This window comes from Coregonus clupeaformis, unplaced genomic scaffold (genome assembly GCF_020615455.1).
Source record: "Coregonus clupeaformis isolate EN_2021a unplaced genomic scaffold, ASM2061545v1 scaf0159, whole genome shotgun sequence".
Taxonomy (NCBI): domain Eukaryota; kingdom Metazoa; phylum Chordata; class Actinopteri; order Salmoniformes; family Salmonidae; genus Coregonus; species Coregonus clupeaformis.
Genome location: NW_025533614.1, coordinates 594,608 through 616,464, shown reverse-complemented (window position 1 = coordinate 616,464; position 21,857 = coordinate 594,608). Strand labels below are relative to the sequence as shown.

Sequence of the window (21,857 nt, the reverse complement as noted above, 5' to 3'; positions counted from 1 at the left end):
ATGTTCCATTGCCATACTGGCTGGCAACGTTCTTATCCCTTGCTTGCTAGCTAGCCAACTACGGCTCACTTACAGTCACGTCAAAAAGTGCAGCCAGAATAACAGCAAAGTAGCTGCATTTGCATTTGTTTAAACTGTTTTCTAGTGACATTTATTTGGATACATCCATAACAATGAGCTAATGAGGCACGATTTCGCTTGGCATAGAAAATGGCTCACTCGTCAGGACACTGTGTTCAGAGGAGCTAGCCAACATCACAGCTAACACAAGCACTTCAAACTGAAGCTGGAAAGATTGCAAACTAGCTGCACTTCGTTTCGTTTGACCCTTTTTCAATTGACATTTCTTTGTATATATCCATAAAAATGACGCCAGCTGATTCATGATTTCGACTGGCTGACAAACGCTGCCTGCCTGTCTGTCTCCTCCCGACTCCCGACACATTCATTACTATGGGACAGCTGGAGATCAAATTTGAATATTGAAACAATGTTTCAAATGTTGGAGAGACAGACAGCAAGGTTTATACAAATCTCCGCTGTTGAAAACTAAATGTTAGTCTAAAAGAAATGTGAGATAATGTCTAGATGCTTTTTATAGTGGATATCAAGTTTATAAATTGCTTGGCTGGGCTGATGAGACAGTGGATTGTGCAGTCAGATGGAACAGAGTAAATAGGCATTTTAACGTCATAGATTTAGCCAGTGGTAACTTGTGGAATAGACACCGGCTGGAATGCAGTTTTAACCAATCAGCATTCAGGATTAGACCCATCTGTTGTATAAATTAGGATAAGTACAGAATATTATATGATTATGATGCACAGTACCTTGTGATGTATTTTCTCTTGAGTGAACGCCACCATGATGACAGAGATGAACAGGTTCAGAACCACAAAGGTCATGAATATAATGCAGGAGCCGATGAGGAATGCACCAAGCACCGGGTTGTAATCAAGAACCTGGATTGGAAGGAGATGTTACCAATCATAGACCTGCCATCATGACCATAGCTGTAATTTAGAGAGCTGTCCTTTCCTCTACTAACCTCGTCATAGTTAAAGATGCCCAGTTGCATGCTGACCATGGTCAGAGCAGAATCCAGGAAAGTCCTATATGAGTACAGCTTCCAGCCATACATCAGATTAGACTGCAGACAATGATCACATGATAGATTTAGTCTCAAAGCGCAATGAATCATAACTCAGCTGTGAAAAGTGAAAGATTCTGATAAACTGAAGAGACAATTATCACAAAAGCAAGCACATCACAATTTTTTAGGAATACAAATGCATTGCTGCAAGCGAATGCCAAATGGGAAAGTTGGAGAAGGAAAGCACAAGAAATAATGTTTTCCAGGTAGACCCTTACAGTAATAGAATAGGCCAGGAACATAATGGTGATGACCACGAGGAAGCCTGATATGTCAGTCCAGGCCCGTTGCAGTGTGGCTGTGATCATGTGTAGCTTGGGGTTGAACCTCATCAGGTGCCACAGTTTGACTGTAGCCAGTAGCACCAGGAATGCGATCAGATACCCCAGCACTGCATCTGCTATGGCTGTCTCACGGAAACTGACAAACCTGGATAGAGAGCGGAGATGCTAAACATCACACAGGAGCTGACCATCAGTAGAGATGTGAGACTGAGGATAACAAATGACCCATGATACCCCAACACAGTGTGAACTCACTGGTCTTTATGGTTGTGGTAGTACTCCATGTCCCGGTTCCCTAACAGGGTCCTCTTGATGAAGACAGACAATGCGCTCCAGCTCAGGAGGATGATGGCCAGATCCAGCAGGTTCCACTTTGTCTTGAAGTAAGCCCACTTCTGCTGCTTCATCAGCTTTCCCTGTGAGGAGATGAAAAGAGTTAGACTGAGGAGAAATTCCAGAACAATGGCACTAGACCATTGTGTCACTGATTTTATACTCTTTACACATAAGAAAGGTATTTAAATTACAGCTTACCTGAACAAACATGTAGTAGAGGATAAAGAGGAAATAGATGACCTCAGAGGCCATGACAAAGGTGTGGAGTCCACCGGTGGACTGGTACAGTCGGACACTCTGCAGCTCACTGCGAAACTGGAACGCTCCTGAGAGAATAAGACAGGTGCTGACAATCTGAGCTTTGGGTGCCTTTAAATACTTACTTTGTGCTGTATTCATGGAGTGATATAACAACTGTCTCACCTACAGCTGTGGTCTCCAGCATGAGTGTGACAATGCAGAAGAGGTTGGCATTGGCATTGTACACGGTGAACTCTACAAAGACTGCCCGGGTGAACATATCAAGCCAGGTGTTGTCAAACAGATACTGAAGGGTACTGCAGGGACAGAAAACATGGATTAATTAAATTACACCCTTCAATACACAGGCCCAGAATACAGCATTTGGGGCCCCAGGGCACGAACCTCAATTATATTAATTTTCTCTTCTGCATTTCAACACATTTTTTGTCTAAAACGTGCAGTTTTAGAATGCTATTCTACACATTTTGTCATGAGGCAGATTTTTTTGTTGCAGGTTTAAAGATACTTTCCTGCTATTCTACACCTCCTAGTGTGCCTCATCGGTAATCTGTCCCTCTCAATACACAAGACGGATTTGATTTGCTATGGCATGATAATTGTGATCAATTTGAAGCATTGGTAATTGTGAGCTTACCTGCTAGCATTCTGTGAGTCAGGGCCCAGGTCCACCACAAACCACCCTCCCCTGTAGAGAACCACACGACCCCAGATGGGTTGGGCTCTGAGTCGGGCCTGGGTTTGGTATTGCCAGGGGCTGCGGAGGGTCTTTGAGGTGTTTTCACTCCCCGAGCGGTTCCAGCCTGGCCCATAGGAGCCCATGTCCTCCACCTCCCATGAGTATGGAGCATGACAGTCAGGAACAGACTGGCGCATGGAGCGGGCGATGCGGCAGGAGTTCTTCTGCACCCTCACCTGGCGAAGACGGGCATTACCAACCAGTTTGGAGTTCCCATCTGTGATGAAACCTATAACACACAATTTGCTTTTGTTGACACAGGACTCAATCTTTACCTTTTTTATGAGATTTTTAAGCTACATGTTTCTCCAACAAATAAACATCCTCTTGTTTTTGAGTAGAGAATGCTACCTGGGTACTCTCCGAAGAGGTTGCTGAGAAGAGAGGTATTTGCCCAGGTGAACACATTTCCGTGGCTCATGCTGTCTGAGATCCCTTGGCTGAAGCTCTGCCGAATGTGCTGAGTCAGGAAGTAAGCGTTAGGGTCCCTCTGACCATACGCCACCAGGAGCAACATCCACATGAATCCCATGTAGGCTGCAAAAGAATAATAGGCCTTACACATGTATGTTAACCAATAGGTGCAGTGGATGAAAAAGCGGTTCCTCTTACTGAGAATCTCTTTGATGAGGGCGAAGACCTTCTGCTCCTTGATGATGTTGTTCCTCATCCTCTCGATGTCTATGGGAGGAGGGGGCTGGTAGAAGCTGCATGTGCTATCCCTTCTGACAGCCCACACTGCATCAGGGTCATCTGTGGACCAGATTGTGTCATCTCACACTGCTTAATGTTGTAAAAGTCTAGCTAATGTACAAGTAAACAGAATTTCCCCAAAACTGTGAATAAGGAAAACAAAGAACCTGGGTTTCTGAGTGCCCCCTCGATTTTTGGTTCCCCATACTCCTCCTGATCAACTTTCTTCAGAACGAGAGTAAAGAAGGCTGCAAAACCTAGCACCTGTGATAAGAAATCCACATAGCAATACCTAGATTACAGATAGATATTTTACATTGAAATTAGAAAGTTCTAATCTGATTTCTCACCTTCAGCGGCTGAATGATCAGGAGGCTTTGAAAGAAAGACACGGCCATGGAGATGAGCCAGCTATAGAGCGGTCCTTCCCATAGGTCAGCCCATAAATCATGGTGAATTATCCTGATACTCCGCTGGTGGCTAACACCAGAATCCAGCCAATAAACACAAACCACCAGGGAAGCCCGCCTTGACAGCACTTTTTACTGCCACTGTCCCCATCACTGCTCTCTGCTTGGCCTGGGCTTCGAGCCAGCTGGTCCCCTCCCAGGCTGGGTTCCGGCTCCGGGCTTGACCACCACCCTTCAATACTCCCCCCGTAGCGCCCCTGGTCCGGTCTGGCCCCGCTGGCTGGAGCTGGACTGGACTTCGTAGGAGCGGATTGCTTCAGCTCCGGTGTGGAGCAGCTGACCGGTACCTGACCAGGCACCGGTGACCCAGGCACGGGTTGTGCTGGACTGACGACGCACACCCCTGGCTTGGTGCGTGGAGCAGGAACGGGCCAGACCGGACTGACGACACACACCCCTGGCTTGGTGCGTGGAGCAGGAACGGACCGGACTGACGATTCGCACCCTTGGCTTGGTGCGTGGAGCAGGAACGGGCCGGACCGGGCTGACGATGCGCACCCCTGGTTTGGTGCGTGGAGCAGCAACGGGCCTTACCGGGCTGACGACTCGCACCCCTGGCTTGGTGCGAGTGGCAGGAACAGGCCGGGCCGGGCTGACGACTCGCACCCTGGCTTGGTGCGAGTGGCAGGAACAGGCCGGGCCGGGCTGGCGACGCCGCACCGTAGGCTTGGTGCGAGTGGCAGGAACAGGCCGGGCCGGGCTGGCGACGCGCACCGTAGGCTTGGTGCGAGTGGCAGGAACAGGCCGGGCCGGGCTGGCGACGCGCACCATAGGCTTGGTGCGAGTGGCAGGAACAGGCCGGACCGGGCTGGCGACGCGCACCGTAGGCTTGGTGCGAGTGGCAGGAACAGGCCGGGCCGGGCTGGCGACGCGCACCGTAGGCTTGGTGCGGGGAGCAGGAACAGGCCGGGCCGGGCTGGCGACGCGCACCGTAGGCTTGGTGCGAGTAGCAGGAACAGGCCGGGCCGGGCTGGCGACGCGCACCGTAGGCTTGGTGCGAGTGGCAGGAACAGGCCGGGCCGGGCTGGCGACGCGCACCGTAGGCTTGGTGCGTGGAGCAGGAACAGGCCGGGCCGGGCTGGCGACACGCACCGTAGGCTTGGTGCGAGGGGCAGGAACAGGCCGGGCCGGGCTGGCGACGCGCACCGTAGGCTTGGTGCGAGTGGCAGGAACAGGCCGGGCTGGCGACGCTCACCGTACACTTGGTGCGAGGGGCAGGAACAGGCCGGGCCGGGCTGGCGACGCGCACCGTACACTTGGTGCGAGGGGCAGGAACAGGCCGGGCCGGGCTGGCGACGCGCACCGTACACTTGGTGCGAGAAGCAGGAACAGGCCGGGCCGGGCTGGCGACGCGCACCGTACACTTGGTGCGAGGGGCAGGAACAGGCCGGACCGTACTGGGAACACACACCACTGGCCTTAAACGGGGATCAGGAACGGGCCGGACCGGACTGGCAATACACCTCAGTACCTCTCGCCGCGCCTCTACATCTTCCTTCCCTCTTCTCACCAATGGCTCACGTAACCTGGTGGCCTTCTGAATTCGCCCCTTGTCTGCCTCCGTCAGCCCCGTCGTCCATGCCCTGTGCCCCCCCCTAAAAATTTTTTGGGGTTGCCTCTCGTCCGTCCGACGACGACACTGATTACGCCGTTGCTCCTCTCTCCGTCGCGCCTCTACCGTCTCCTTCCATGGCCGGCGATCCATCCCGGCCTGGATTTCCTCCCAGATCCAGGACCCCTGCCCGTCCAAGATCTGCTCCCACGTCCAGGCTGCCTGCTCCTGGACACGCTGCTTGGTCCTGTGTTGGTGGGATCTTCTGTCACGATCGTCATAGAGAGTAGACCAATGCGCAGCGTTAGTTGCAAACATATTTATTTATTATAATGAATGCACGAACAAAACAACAAAACGAAAACGTGACGTCCTCGGTATAACACAACCGACACGGCAACAAACCAAAACGGAACAAGATCCCACCAACACAAAGGGAACACAGACTGTTTAAATATGGTTCCCAGTCAGAGACAACCAGCCACAGCTGACACTCGTTGCCTCTGATTGAGAACCACACTGGCCAACATAGAAATAGAACACATAGACCTACAACACAGAACTAGAATACATAGAATCTACACACCCTGGCTCGACATATAGAGTCCCCAGAGCCAGGGTGTGACACTGCCTCTACAGATACTGGCTGTTGTTGCTCCTTTTCTGGCTCCCATCCCCAGTCTTCTCAGGGCTCCCACACAGGCTGGTCTCTGAAAACAGAGGGGCATAGGAAATACTTGGGTCAGACAGAGTTTCAAACTTTTAACCAATACTGATGATCATCAATGTAGGATCTGGAGGCTTGGGCTGTACCTTGCAGATTGACTGCCCCTAGTGAGAGAATGAGTGATCCCTCTTTCTTGGAGGCATCAGTGTAGAACTCCCCACCGTCTCGGTTCTGTTGCCGGATGATATCCTCCACCAGAGAGAGCAGAGTGTTGATATCAGTCTGTTGTCCAGGCTTCATCTCTAACTCCAGGCGTGGAATGGGGCTCTTCATAGCCTTGGAGAGTGACTGGGCAATATTCTTTATGTACTGAGAGAATACAGTAAATTAACAGCCTTGCTAATGTGGTGAGAATACATAATAAAGACAATCAACTGTCTACTTACAAATCATGACTGACATACAGTATCTAAAATTAGATTTTATGCGAGGGATTTTTTTTTTGATTTTTTTTTTTTTTTTTGGGGGAATGGATCAGCTTAATATTGCAGATAGATTGTATCTTCTATCAATGTAATTGTCTGCATCACTTCCAATCCCCCATTTTTTTTTTTTTTTTTTTTTATATATATACTCCCCTTTATTACTTTTCAACCCCACCATCCTTTCCCTACTTGGAGTAAATTAGTGAACAACAATGCCCAGGTCTCTACTTCCGGTCTATACTTACTATCTACACCTTATGGACACAGTTAATTTTACAATAATTCTATTATATATATACATATATATATACATATACATACATACATATATATCATTATTATTATTATTATTATTTATTTATTTTTTGCTCCTGAACTACTTCTACTCTCAACCTCTCCGATCGTTTTCATGATGTCCATCCGGTTTGCTTCTATATGCCATATCTTTCTAACTGTGCTCTTTCCCAAAAGCTCCCAACATACAGCCTATATACTTATTATGGACACAGTATGCTTTACATTATTAGCTATCTTTGTTATTATTTGTTGTTATTTGTTATTAGTCCCATCCTTCAGCTCTATTCAATACCTCCCATCTATCTCTTAACACCATCCATATCGGATTTCTATTTGCCATATATATTTCAACCGTACTGTGATGTTTTACAATAATTCTGAACCTTTCTATTCTCATTGCTTCTACAGATTGAGAGTTAAAAATAAACAGCTTTGCTAAAAGTATTATTATATTATTGATTGATTGACTATGACTTTTCAGATCACCCAGTAATGCTATCTGCAAGGTTAGTTCCAGGTAAATATTGCAATCCTTTAGCCATTCCTGGACCAGTGTCCAAAAACAAGCTACAAATGGACAGAACCAAAACAAATGGTCCAATGATTCCGTCTCTTCACAGCAAAATCTGCAGAGCTGGGAAGATTGTATCCCCCATATAAATAACATTCTATTGGTAGCAAGGATTTTATATAATAATTTAAATTGAAAGATTCTAATTTTTGAATCCGGTGTCGTTTTGCGTGTCAGTTCATAAACACTATGCCATGGGATCGGTACATCAAAGATCTCTTCCCAACTATTTTGCAATCTATATGGGACGGCTGTCAATCCTTTGGTCCTTAAGTGAAACTGATAGATTTTTTTATTTATCACAGTTTTCCTTAACCAATTATGTTCTTTAATGCAAGGCCGACAGACAAGTTCCTTACTTTCTCCCCCTCCACTTTCCTCTTCCATTTTTGCGGTAATGCTGCCATTATTTGGTTGTAATTTTGGGTAGAGCAGACATTTCCATATGTTTTTGTTAGCTGCATGTGCGTCATAACTCCACCAGTCCTACCGATGATATCATTTACAAAGATTATACCTTTTTTAAACATTCTGTCAAAAAATAAAGGTTTTTTGTCAATTAGTATATTTGAATTTAACCACAATATTTGTTGCATTATTTGTTCTGTCGTTTCTGGAGGATTAAATTGAAATTGCAACCAACTTTCTATGGCTTGTTTTAGAAATAGTGACATTTGGGAGATTATTTCCTTTTCAAATAACTGAAAGTGTGAGGTTGTAATCTGAATAAAGGGAAAAAGGCCTTTCTTGAACATTGGGTGAGACAATCTTACTAATTTGCTTGAGAACCAGTTCGGATTTAAGTATAACTTTTGTAAGACTGAAGCTTTTAGTGATAGGTCTAATGCTTTAATATTTAATAATTTCTGTCCTCCGAATTCATATTCATTATATAAATATGCTCTTTTAATTTTGTCTGGCTTGCCGTTCCAAATAAAATTGAATATTTTTTTCTCATATAATTTAAAAAAACTGTTCGCTAGGCGTAGGCAAGACCATAAGCAAATAGGTAAACTGTGATAATACTAATGAGTTAATCAGGGTGATTTTTTCCACAAATTGACAGGTATTTTCCTTTCCATGGTAGTAAGATCTTATCTATTTTTGCTAATTTTCTATTAAAATTTATTGAAGTGAGATCATTTATTTCCTTTGGGATATGTATTCCGAGTATATCCACATCACCATCAGACCATTTTATTGGTAAACTACATGGTAATGTAAAAATTGTATTTTTTAGTGATCCAATACGTAATATAGTACATTTGTCATAATTTGGTTGTAATCCAGAGAGGTTAGAAAATGTATCTAGATCCTCTATGAGGCTGTGGAGGGATTCTAGTTGTGGATTTAAAAAAAAACATGAATCATCAGCGTACAATGCCACCTTTGTTTTTAAGGTCTTTATTTCTAATCCTCTGATATTATTATTAGATCTGATTTTAATCGCTAACATCTCGATGGCCACAATAAATAGATATGCCGATAGTGGACAACCTTGTTTCACTCCTCTTGACAGTTTAAAACTTTCTGAGAAATAGCCATTATTTACTATTTTACACCTAGGGTTACTATACATGATTTTGACCCATTTTATAAGAGATTCTCCAAAATTGAAATGCTCCAGGCATTTATATATAAACCCCAGTCGAACTTTATCAAATGCCTTTTCGAAGTCTGCTATGAATAGCAGGCCTGGTTTCCCATATTTTCCATAGTGTTCTAATGTTTCCAATACTTGCCTTATATTATCTCCAATGTATCTTCCATGTAAAAAACCTGTCTGATTAGAATGAATAATATCCGGCAATACCTTTTTAATTCTATGCGCTATACATTTTGCTAGGATTTTTGCATCACAACACTGAAGTGTAAGGGGCCTCCAATTTTGTAAATGGACTGGATCTTTATATTTTCCACTTGTATCCTGTTTCAGTAATAATGAGATCAGTCCTTCTTCTTGAGTGTCAGATAATCTACCATTTACATAGGAGTGGTTAAAACATGCTAATAACGGTCCTCTTAGTATATCAAAAAGGTTTGGTATACCTCGACTGGTATGCCATCCAACCCTGGAGTTTTCCCAGACTTAAAGTCTTTAATTGCATCCAGAAGTTCCTCCTCTGTAATTTCACCTTCACATGAGTCTTTCTGTGTGGCTGTTAATTTGACATTATCAATAGAAAAAAAATCTCTACAATTAGCTTCAGTTAGAGGAGATGGAGGCGACTGAAAAGAAAACATATGCTTAAAGTACTTTGTTTCTTCCTTCAAAATGTCATTTGGTGAATCATGGGTGACTCCGTCAATTGTAACCAGTTTCATTAAGTTCTTTTTGGTAGCATTCCTATGTTGAAGATTAAAAAAAGAATTTTGTACATTTTTCCCCATATTCCATCCAGTTTGCTTTATTTTTATAATATGTTACACTTGATCTTTCTTGAATAAATTTCTCCATTTCTTTTTGTTTTTCCTCTAATTTATTCTGAGCCTCTATGTTACAGTTTTTATTGCCATCTATCTGTTCTGTTAGACTTTCTATTTCCTTTCTTAGTATAAACTCTTTTGACCTAAATTGCTTTTGTTTTCGAGATGAGTACTGAATTGCATGGCCTCTAAAGGCACATTTAAAGGTGTCCCATACAATAAGGGGATTCGCTGTACCTATGTTATGTTGGAAAAAATCAGTTATAAATTCCTTTGTTCTAATTATAAATAAATTATCATCCAATAGGCTTTGATTAAATTTCCAATATCCTCGCCCACGTGGAAATTCAGTAAGAGTAATATATATGCCTATTACATGATGGTCTGACCGCATTCTGTCCCCTATCAACACTTTTTTTACTTTTGGTGCCAACGAGAATGAGATAAGAAAGAAGTCAAGACGACTAGCTTGATTCAGTCTCCGCCATGTATATCTCACTAGATCAGTATATTTAAGCCTCCATATATCTACTAGTTCTAATGTATCCATGACATTCACAATTTCCTTAAGAGCATGTGGGTGATTGTTTGTGGTGTGATTTCCTTTACGGTCCATTGAGCTATTTAAAACAGTATTATAATCCCCCACCATAATAATATTGTCTTGAGTTGCTTGCAGGCTTGATAATTTATTATATATATTGTCAAAGAATTGTGGATCATCATTATTTGGTCCATAAAGGTTAATGAGCCATATCTGTTTATGGTCCAATAACATATTTAAAATAATCCATCTACCTTGTGTATCTATTTGTACAATTTGCACATTTGGATCGAAATTACTATTAATTAATATCATCACCCCCTTTTGAATTTCTTTGCCCATGGGAGAAGTATATTTCCCCCCATTCTTTTTTCCACGCTACTTCATCTCGAATTGTTGAATGAGTTTCCTGTATACAATAGATATTATATTCCTTCTCTTTGAGCCATGTAAATATTGTTCTTCTTTTGTTATTATCAGCTAAGCCATTACAATTATAACTGGCTATACTTATTTCACCATACACCATAATGAGATACAAGTTTCAAGTCTATTTATCATTATATATGTTTGTAAATTTACCAATAAAAAATAGCGTAATGATTGAGTGTCCATATAGCTGTACCGTGATATTTGCATTGCTACGGAGTAGGGGGATTTGTTGCCTTCAATTGGAATATTAATATATTTACTTGTTTTACCTTGATTACTGTGTCTGGCATGAGTTCTCTCTCCCTCTGTGGGGAGGGGGGCTGTGAGGGAGACACTCTGCCAGTCTTCCCCTGCTTGGACACCTCTGCCTTGGGCTTTCCAGGCTTCGTTTCTCGGGGGCGGGTGTTTCTGAAGATACTCACAATGAGGAGATTAATTGGAAACGTTATGATTGAACTTTGAACTCCAATCATCAGCTGCTGCCAGGTGAACTCGATATGACCTTCAGGAGAGAGAGAGAGAGAAACTGTTCTGAAAACATGTTTTTATTTCCAAACAGCACCAATACTGTACAGGCATCCATACCCAGGTCCATGGTCTGCTCAGAGGGGTCGGTAGGGATGCCCCAGAATATGATGCTGGTCAGCATGGTGCAGAGCAGCAGAGAGAAACAGCAGGAGACTCTCTGGACACATGTGAAGGTTCTCGTTGGAGGCCGGCTGATCACAGAAAACCAGATGTGGCCATCACAGAAATCCTTTGCTGTCCTCATGAAGAACAGATTACTGCAGAATATACGGTATAGGAAGCTTGTTACACAATGGACAATTATCTTGTTATTCATATTTTACCATTCCAAGGTGCATTCAAGTTTTATCTCACCTGAATTTCTTCAAATCCATCTCCGTGGCTACAGGGAAAACCTTATCCACAGTGCACTCACTCATATCTATGGCCAGCCATGATTTACACAGGAAGTGCCACTTCTGTCCTGTCTCTACATCTTTCACTATAACTTTTTTTATGTACCTGCAAGAAAACTCTTATCGTCAACAAGGCCTACATCTTCACTTCAAAGTTCAACTTTGGTCATTGATTTTCCCCCTTTTCCCCCTCTCCTACCAGGCAGGGTGCCCCCCTGAGTTGTCGTGCCACAGCCTGATGCTCTGCAGCTCCCCCAGGGAGAAGGGTGTGGTCAACAGGAACGTATCCACTGCACCCCTCTCAAACACAGGCTTGTCAGGGTCAGTGAGGTGGTGTGGCTCACTCTCTCCCTCCGTGCCCAGCAGAGTCACAGTAACCTGCAGCAGCAACACAGGGTCAGGGTCAGGGTCACTGAGTGTGGTTTTATCAGAGAACAGAATATGATGTCCTGCAGCAGTGGGGACTGTTGCTACTGACCTGAGAGGAGGTGGAAGCACCATGCCGATGCCCAGTGCTGATATTCAGCATGTAACGGTATTCAGCCAAGGGGTCATTATCTTCCAGAACTGTCACCTTCACCTACAACAAGTAACAGTTGAAGGTAAAATTCCCACATTCAACAGCAAATTATTCGGCAAAGATAATAAAATGGTAGCAGTGGTTTTTCAAGTCAGACCTTGGTTGTGTCCTGGATGTCCTTCCTGCGTGCCCATATGACCACCAATACGTAAGTAACAAAGATGGAACCAATAAAGCACACCACCACAGGATTTTTGGCGAAGGTGGCAAAGAGCTCAGCCGTACGTGACACGTCTACGAGGTTGGGCATGACAAAGAAAGAGTTCCCGAAGAAGGTCAAGTGCGTACATAAGCACTGGGTGGCCAATGGCGTGGTTAAAGGACCAACCTAAGGAGATCACAGTTGGTTTATGTATTTCATTATGGCCTGGTCTAGGATTGCAGGGATGCTGCAATGTGGTTTTGTTTTATCATAAGGTGTTGTGTCATGTAGTACTCATTGCACTCACCCTGCAGCCATCTTCACTCCAGGTGGATTTGGTTTCATTCCAATATTTGCACTGAGCAGCAATGGAGGTGACAGTCACAGTGGCATTGACAGATTTAACCCCTGCTTCTACAATGGGCCTCACCACAAGGTAGTGCTTCCCAACCTTTCCTGTCAAATCATTGGGACCCAGTTGTATTTCTCCTCTGTACGCAAAACACACACACACACACATACAATTTCTAAACATGAAATGTTATCCGTTCATCATGCTTCACAATTGTTATGTCTATGTGATTCATATGTACGTTCAGGAGGTTTATCACCTTGTGTGTTGCTCTGGTGAGGCATCTGAGTCTTGGCTATGTATTGCTTATCGTTTGGGTAGTCTTTGTACCCCAACAACAGTTGAAAGGTTATGTCCTTCGATTACTTTATCTTCAGCACCAGTGTTACATTAGGTGAAGGGCCGTCGATCTTCAGTGTGCTGTAGTTTCCCAAGTACATTATTGTGCTGTTTGCTTGCCCTCCTTCAGGCCTTGGCAAGAATATCTGAGCATCAAAGAAGAGATTATGTTTTTCAAAGAAGAGATAATGAGATCATAATTTCTTATATACAACAGGATGTCATTCGTCACTGATATCTGATCCAGGATCTGCAATCTTATGTCTTTAATTTCATAGGGCATTATTAAGGCAACAGTAAAGTTGTTGTACTCTCAAATTACATAGAATATGCAGGGATTTGCAGCGCTCTGACCTCAATCTCCTCAGATAGGTTCTCTATGGGGATGACAGAACCATTTCCTCTGGTCAGGGAGACAGACCCTACAGTGCCAGTAATATTGTTCTCCTCGCTCCATGAAAATGGGTTCTTCTTCAAACTCAGCATCTGTAACAAGTGGGAAATAGTGAATCAAGGGAGAGGGTTTAAAAACCATACCTAATTATTCATCAACAAAACTAACAAGTACAAAAATACCAATTCACGCAATGAAAATCCCTTTCATGCATATTGACTCATGATAATACATACATACAGTATATAGGCCTACATGCACACTTACTCGCACATCCACTGGTTCCTCTGGAGAAAGGACATCAGCACCCAGGTGAGGGAAGGAAAAGCTTGCAGAGGAGCTTATTGGGTTGCTTATAGACTGCATCTGGATGTCACGATCGTTGAACGGAGTAGACCAAGGCGCAGCGTGGTGAGCGAACATACTTTATTATCTGTAGTGATAATACAAACAAAACAATAAACGATGACGTGACGTCCTAGGTTAAACAACCAACACGGAACAAACCAAACGGAACAAGATCCCACAACTACTGTGGGAAAACAGCCTGTATAAATATGGCTCCCAATCAGAGACAACCAGCAACAGCTGACACTCGTTGCCTCTGATTGGGAACCACTCTGGCCAACATAGAAATACAATACATAGAATATACAACACAGAACAAGAACACATAGCATCTACACACCCTGGCTCAACATATAGAGTCCCCAGAGCCAGGGTGTGACAGTACCCCCCCCCCCAAAGGCGCGGACTGCGACCGCGCCTTAACATAAACCAAACAGGGGAGGGCTGGGTGGGCATTCCTCCTCGGAGGCGGTTCCGGCTCCGGGCTTGCCCACCACCCTCCAATAATCCCCCCGTAGCGCCCCTGGTCCGGTCTGGCCCCGCTGGCTGGAGCTGGACTGGACATCGTAGGAGCGGATTGCTTAAGCTCCGGTGTGGAGCAACTGACCGGTACCTGACCAGGCACCGGTGACCCAGGCACGGGTTGTGCCGGACTGACGACGCGCACCCCAGGCTTGGTGCGTGGAGCAGGAACGGACCGGACCGGGCTGACGATGCGCACCCCTGGCTTGGTGCGTGGAGCAGCAACGGGCCGGACCGGGCTGACGATGCGCACCCCTGGCTTGGTTCGTGGAGCAGGAACGGGCCGTACCGGGCTGACGACTCGCACCCCTGGCTTGGTGCGAGTGGCAGGAACAGGCCGGGCCGGGCTGGCGACGCGCACCATAGGCTTGGTGCGAGTGGCAGGAACAGGCCGGGCCGGGCTGGCGACGCACACCGTAGGCTTGGTGCGAGTGGCAGGAACAGGCCGGGCCGAGCTGGCGACGCGCACTGTAGGCTTGGTGCGAGTGGCAGGAACAGGCCGGGCCGGGCTGGCGACGCGCACCGTAGGCTTGGTGCAAGTGGCAGGAACAGGCCGGGCCAGGCTGGCGACGCGCACCGTAGGCTTGGTGCGAGTGGCAGGAACAGGCCGGGCCGGCGACGCGCACCATTAGCTTGGTGCGGGGAGCAGGAACAGGCTGGGCCGGGCTGACGACGCGCACCATTAGCTTGGTGCGGGGAGCAGGAACAGGCCGGGCCGGGCTGGCGACGCGCACCGTAGGCTTGATGCGAGGGGCAGGAACAGGCCGGGCCGGGCTGGCGACGCGCACCATCAACTTAGTGCGGGGAGCAGGAACGGGCCGGACCGGACTGGTGACGCACACCACTTGCTTGGTGTGAGGAGCGGGACTGGGTTTCGTCATAACCCTCCGCTCCCTCAGCTGCCTACACAGTTCCTCTCGCCGTGCCTCTATTCTCACCTTCTCCCTTATCGCCTCCAGTAGCTCCACCCTCTGCACCACTAACTCCTGCTCCCTCTGCACCAATAGCCCCCTTAACCTGGTGGCCTCCTCACCTAACCTCCTAATACGCCCTGTAGCTGCCTCCTGCTGCCCCGTCGCCCATGCCGTGTGCCCCCCCCTAAATTTTTTTTGGGGTTGCCTCTCGTCCGTCCGACGACGACACTGTTGACGTCGTTGCTCCTCTCTCCGTCGCGCCTCTACCATCTCCTTCCATGGACGGCGATCCATCCCGGCCTGGATTTCCTCCCAGGTCCAGGACCCCTGCCCGTCCATTATCTGCTCCCACGTCCAGGCTGCCTGCTCCTGGACACGCTGCTTGGTCCTGGTATGGTGGGATCTTCTGTCACGATCGTTGAACGGAGTAGACCAAGGCGCAGCGTGGTGAGCGAACATACTTTATTATCTTTAGTGATAATACAAACAAAACAATAAATGATGACGTGACGTCCTAGGTTAAACAACCAACACGGAACAAACCAAACAGAACAAACCAAACAGAACAAGATCCCACAACTACTGTGGGAAAACAGCCTGTATAAATATGGCTCCCAATCAGAGACAACCAGCAACAGCTGACACTCGTTGCCTCTGATTGGGAACCACTCTGGCCAACATAGAAATACAATACATAGAATATACAACACAGAACAAGAACACATAGAATCTACACACCCTGGCTCAACATATAGAGTCCCCAGAGCCAGGGTGTGACACTGGATAGTTTCTGTTGACACTCTGAGAGGACATGATATGCTGTCACTCAATATTGAGGCCACATAACAGTTGCAATTTCTTCCAGACATTGCATTGTAACAGAAATTAAAATATATTTCTGATCTTTTACAATCGTTGCTTATATCTGAAACTACAGTTCCCTTTCTTATGTCCTCTGCCCACATTATTTTTACCTGTTCACAAACACAGTGATCTGAGAGCTGTTGACAATCACAGGAGCTTCATCAACCTTCTTCCCATTCAACAGTGCACTCTGCACATTGTCCATGCCCTTGAGAAGTAAATCAGAGACTTCTCTCTGTGAAAGACAAACTGTTCAGTAAGGCTGCTGCATTACTGTCATTAGACTAAGTGAAGGTAAATATGTGCTCACATTTGAGGAAACATCCAGAATATTGCTGACTGCCTCCACAATTGGTGTAGCTGCCTTCACCATCTCCTCTTCTCCACCATGCTCACTGACATTCATGGAGAGGAGGGAAGAGCTGAGGTTTGCCACCAGGAAGCTAGCTTCTAGCTGGAAAAGATAGACCATCTGAAATTAAGTCTTTATTCTTGGCACATTTTGACCAATAGGCCTATATGTTTGTGTGCATTACTCCATGCTACCCTGCTTCCATGTGGGGGCTAGGTTTATCCAAGTGTACCTGAGCATTGGGACTAAGCTCATCACCCCGCATGGTGAGTCCTGCCACAGCTCTGGCCGTCAGCTGCACATTCTGAGGAGTGCTGCTGGAGTTGTTCTCCAGTGCTTCAGTTATATTCATCAGCATCTGTTCTCGCAGCTTAAGGAGACATACCAACATTGAAGAAGGATGTTTAAAGCCCTTAACTTGGACCTTTTACATGTAGTCTTTTAAACTACCAAAACATACCACTATATTTGTCTTAAAGTTCATATTAATTTAGTATCCCCCCCACACACACACACTCCTCATACCTTCATCCTGTTATTATTTTCCTCACTGGAATCCTTATTCAGCATGTCCGACACAGACTTGAACATCTGTCCAAGGGTCTCTCCTGAGAGCATCCCCTGCTGCCCTAGATTAGCTACTGTGTCTGCCACTGCAGATTGGAGCTCCTGCACTGGAGTACAGGACTTGGCTGGCCACACCTTGCCAGATAACAATTAAATGAGTGCTCCAATTACTAAATGGATGTGAACTATGGAGCTGAAAGGCAAGACAGAGCCCATACATTTAATCATTAGTAAATTATAGAATTGATTATTGATTTTGTTTGCTATTGACAAACCTGAGTGGTGAATGTGGTACTTCCACGGGTCTTTGTGTTAAATTCTGTAACAGTCACCACTACCGAGAGCTTGTAGTTGCTGCTTATCTCCCCAAGAGGTAGGAAGATTAACGTTACTTTATTTACAGAACTGCAGCGCAGATGTTTACCTGAAATATAAAGAATAAAAATCTGATTACATAGATATTTATTTTTACTAAATCAATATGGCATTTTCATCTTAGTCCGGCTCTGGTGCTAAACTTCTTTGATGGGAGAAGGTCTCCTGAAATATACAACACTGGCAAAGAGGGATACTCACCTTGGTCAGTTTTAAAACAATATTGGCAGCCGTCTGAGCAGGATGTAGGCGTTGTACAGGTGATAGTGAAAGGATCCAGAACGGTGCCATTTAGAGAGAAAATACTACATGAAGGGGGGACTTAAGGTGATAGCCGGAGCAGCGGTTACAGATAGTGTAGTATCAGCAGGTGCAGGAGTAGTTACACCTGGTATCTGAATGGTGTACTTGGCATATTCAAACGTTTTCTTATCTAAAGAATGGTGATTATAAAGGGATATTGATATCTTATTTCCACTCGTGAACATGTTACATTAGGTCCATACTTTCTGAGGATGAATCAATCCAAAATAAGCTCCTATAATTGGCTCAAACTGAAAAAGGGATGTGTAATTGATCAGTCGGAAATGTCTAAATATTACAGTTTTTTTGCACATTCATTTTTCTGTCAATACACTAAAGAACAGTTTGATGTAAGTTCAACATATCTGATGGACATCCTGTCATCAACTGTATTAACCAAACTTTTAGCCTGTACTTACAGTAAATGCTTTTGGCATTGAATACAAGAAATTGCTACTCACCATAAACTATCACATTGAGATTCTGAAACCCACCGGAAGCTTCTTTCAGATAATTTTTGCTGACTTTGTACTCTTTCTGACCGTCCTGATCTTTTCTCTCCTTAAGTGGCTTTTTCCCTGCGTCGCTGTAACAGTTTTGCAGGGCACCCTAGAACACCACAGAATTCAAAATATTGTCCTCATGTACACTGAACTCTGGCTATTGTATAGTAAATCACATGCAGTCCACAAATAATGTGTTTATGCATCGATTTGTTTTATTTATCTAGATTTATCTATATGTCAACTCCAAATTAGACAACATGAGTTAGTCAATTAATTGATTCATGCACTCTAACGAAACTCATTCACACATGAAAATCAATCAAAATATGATTGCATTCAGCATGCAACAATAGTGGAATCTCAGACATACTGTTGAAGGTTTTGGGTCCTCAATATGCCAATTTACCTCTGGGCAACTGGAGATACAGTCCAGTTTTAATTTTACATCTTTTTTGACATCCACTGTTTTACAATTATCAAGGCAACTGAAAGAATATAGGTACGTTTTTAGCATAAAATAGATAATCATAAGAACATTGGATTCACATTTTGTTACATAGTAACTTGATTATTGCTTCGTAATTACATAGCAATGGACTTCAGCAGTTATTGTTATCACACAAATGGAAATAGGAACAGTGACTATTTCACTTGTTGTACCAGAAACAGCTTACCTTTGTAATAACAAAGCAATTAATACATTATTATGTAATTATTGGGCATTTAATGCAACATTATTATTAGGATAATTACAGCATGCTACAGAGGCATGAGAGCAACTCAATGTAAATGTGACCAATTTACTTCTGAATTATAATTAAATCAGTTAATTAATATGCTAATGAAATAACCCTGTTGTATACTTAAGGATTACAAATCTGTTAATAGTTTTAACTAAATAATTTCTAACCCAATTCATTCTAGATATTTAGTAACTGTATGGCCACTTGTATATTGGACATCATAAATCCTTATGATGTCCAACATACAGGTAACTGCCAAAATAAAGGAAACCCTTGAGTAAATGAGGGATACAAAGTATATTGAAAGCAGGTCCTTCCACACAGGTGTGGTTCCTGAGTTAATTGTGTAATTATTATTATCCTATCATGCTTAGGGTCATGTATAAAAATGCCCAGTTAACCATTATTTTGGCTACCATGGCTAGATGTAGAGATGTGTGTGTGTGTGTGTGTGTGTGTATGTGTGTGTGTGTGTGTGTGTGTGTGTGTGTGTGTGTGTGTGTGTGTGTGTGTGTGTGTGTGTGTGTGTGTGTGTTTGTGTGTGTGTGTCTCAGTCACCAGATCGCAACCCAATTGCAGACTTATGGGAGATTCTGGAGTGGTGCCTGAGACAGCGTTTTCCACCACCATCAACAAAACACTAAAATATGGAATTTGTAGTGGAAGATTGGTGTCACATCCCTCAATAGAGATCCAGGCACTTGTAGAATCTATGCCAAGGCACATTGAAGGAGTTCTGGTGGCTCGTGATGGCCCAACACCCTATTAAGACACTTTATGTTGGTGTTTCCTTTATTTTGGCAGTTACATGTACTTCTCTGAGGATGATGATGATGATGATGATGATGATACTAGAATTATTAATAGGCTTATAGGGATATTTGAATAGCAGTTTTTATACTATTGTCATTACCTGTTTTTAAATGATACTGATAGGAGTTATCAATAAAATAGCATGACTTTGTTTAAATATATTCACTTCACTATTTTAAGCCTATCCCCATATTACCTAATTCTAAAGTTGGTGAATTTTGTTGGAGTAACCGTGATGCATCGGGATGTTGAAATCCAGTCAACCTATTTCCCATTCTTAACCCTTCTCTTCACAGAAAAAGTGTATTCAAAGAACTCAAATGGGTTTGGAAGACAATCTTTTACAATCAAACGAGTCTTGTCCGTTGTTTTATCATTGCATTTCCCCTTCCCCTTACAGTCTTCTTCTATTGGAATTAGAAGGGGAAATGGTTAGAAAACACCACCATAAGGACATGCTGTAAAAAGATGACAGACACAACAATGAGTAAACAGAGAAAAAAACGATTGAGATTGTTATAGAAAATTTAAATTACATTGATAAAACAAAGTTTACAGTCATTGTTTTTCATTTTATAATAGGGTGAGATGAGAGGGTTCTCATCGACAGCCTTGTGGCTTAAAGGCCTTAAGTGGTACTTACTGCATTCCCATTCAAATTTGCTCTGCATTCCATTAGATAGTCCTCCTAAGCCAGTTACCTCAAGTTTGACGCTTTCAGTGTCTTGACTGGCAGCTTCTGGAATGGCAGTGATTCTCAAGTTATAAGCTCCGCAAACTCTCATATGCTTTTCTGTCTGGAGATGAAAACAAATGTGTGAAGAAAAACTGCAGGAAAAGAATTACCATCACATTAGTGAAAAAGGTGCTACCTGTTTAATGTTAAAGAGGGAACAAATATATATTTTTAAATACTTAGCTATTTCACATACTGCGTTTACATAGTCATCCCGCCTGAGGTCTGAACTGTAGTGACAAATTGCTGTTGTGTTCCCCACATCCACATCCATGTGTGAGAAGACATTCCAGGCCCTGTCTTTCACTTGCAAATATCCTGTAACAAAACAGCTGATATAAATAATATAAACAAGAATATTATAAATAATCTTTTTTTTTTAAAGGTATCTTCATCTGTCACTGTTTTAATCCCTGATTAAGGTTTGTTGGATGACACTTTGAGTAGATAGGTTAGGTACCTTGGATAGTGGTTGAGATATTGTAAACCTGCATGCTGCTGTTTTGCATGTCTCTGGTCTCAGAGATGCTGTCGTTGGCTCCAGACACCTGGAAGAGAAGCTGCACCGGGGCTCCCCGATCCAGGGAGACTCTAACATAAAGGTCTGAGTCTGGACACTCTCCCTCCTCAGCCATCACTGATCCCAGGAGGCCCTCCACAGGCTCCAGCAGACACACCTGCAGCTCAGTGGACACACCCAAGACCGAGACCCCGTTAGAGGCATGCAGGGTCAGCTGATGGCAGCCAGAGCCCAGCTGTTGCTCCACCTCTGGTCCCACTGTGATGTTGTGGGGGACGATTCCTCTGATTGCTGATGAATTGGCCACCAAAATCTCACCACTGTGGATTTTGTAGGTCACAGTCGTACCTGTAGATAGCAAAGTTGTCTCATTCTACCAAGATTTGTACCTTCGGAATTGTCAGACTGGATGCTTTTATTTTTGCCTATGTTGGTTTTAATTACCTGCTTCTACTTCAACCTGGATTTGAAGGGGGCTTCCGTACAGGGCCTTGCAGTTTGCGCCATCTGTTGGGAGGTTCATGCTATAGCATTTGATGACACCAAACTCCCCGATGGGCTCCTGAATGATAATGTTTTTCTGACCTGTGGACCAGAGACACAGCTTGTTGATGAATATGATTGTATGTTCCAGATGTTAGTCTCCACTCAAG

General features: G+C 44.2%; 1 protein-coding gene across 1 annotated transcript in view; it reads right to left on the bottom strand.

Annotated features, from left to right (window-relative positions):
- LOC121555720 (polycystic kidney disease protein 1-like 2) overlaps positions 1-21,857 on the bottom strand; it is a 35,061-nt gene that overhangs the window by 678 nt on the left and 12,526 nt on the right. The window contains 38 exon segments of the mRNA XM_045213825.1: positions 831-962; positions 1,049-1,150; positions 1,372-1,582; positions 1,693-1,853; positions 1,972-2,099; positions 2,197-2,330; positions 2,672-3,002; positions 3,125-3,310; positions 3,386-3,526; positions 3,634-3,730; positions 3,817-3,881; positions 3,884-4,115; positions 6,189-6,198; positions 6,307-6,524; positions 11,181-11,413; positions 11,497-11,696; positions 11,794-11,940; positions 12,034-12,212; positions 12,313-12,414; positions 12,512-12,742; positions 12,864-13,030; positions 13,033-13,047; positions 13,168-13,393; positions 13,602-13,733; positions 13,909-14,013; positions 16,211-16,226; positions 16,400-16,524; positions 16,600-16,743; positions 16,874-17,011; positions 17,167-17,343; positions 17,484-17,632; positions 17,785-17,904; positions 18,348-18,495; positions 20,231-20,355; positions 20,592-20,745; positions 20,881-21,002; positions 21,145-21,552; positions 21,649-21,789. Coding sequence (XP_045069760.1) covers positions 831-962; positions 1,049-1,150; positions 1,372-1,582; positions 1,693-1,853; positions 1,972-2,099; positions 2,197-2,330; positions 2,672-3,002; positions 3,125-3,310; positions 3,386-3,526; positions 3,634-3,730; positions 3,817-3,881; positions 3,884-4,115; positions 6,189-6,198; positions 6,307-6,524; positions 11,181-11,413; positions 11,497-11,696; positions 11,794-11,940; positions 12,034-12,212; positions 12,313-12,414; positions 12,512-12,742; positions 12,864-13,030; positions 13,033-13,047; positions 13,168-13,393; positions 13,602-13,733; positions 13,909-14,013; positions 16,211-16,226; positions 16,400-16,524; positions 16,600-16,743; positions 16,874-17,011; positions 17,167-17,343; positions 17,484-17,632; positions 17,785-17,904; positions 18,348-18,495; positions 20,231-20,355; positions 20,592-20,745; positions 20,881-21,002; positions 21,145-21,552; positions 21,649-21,789 — 5,852 coding nt within the window.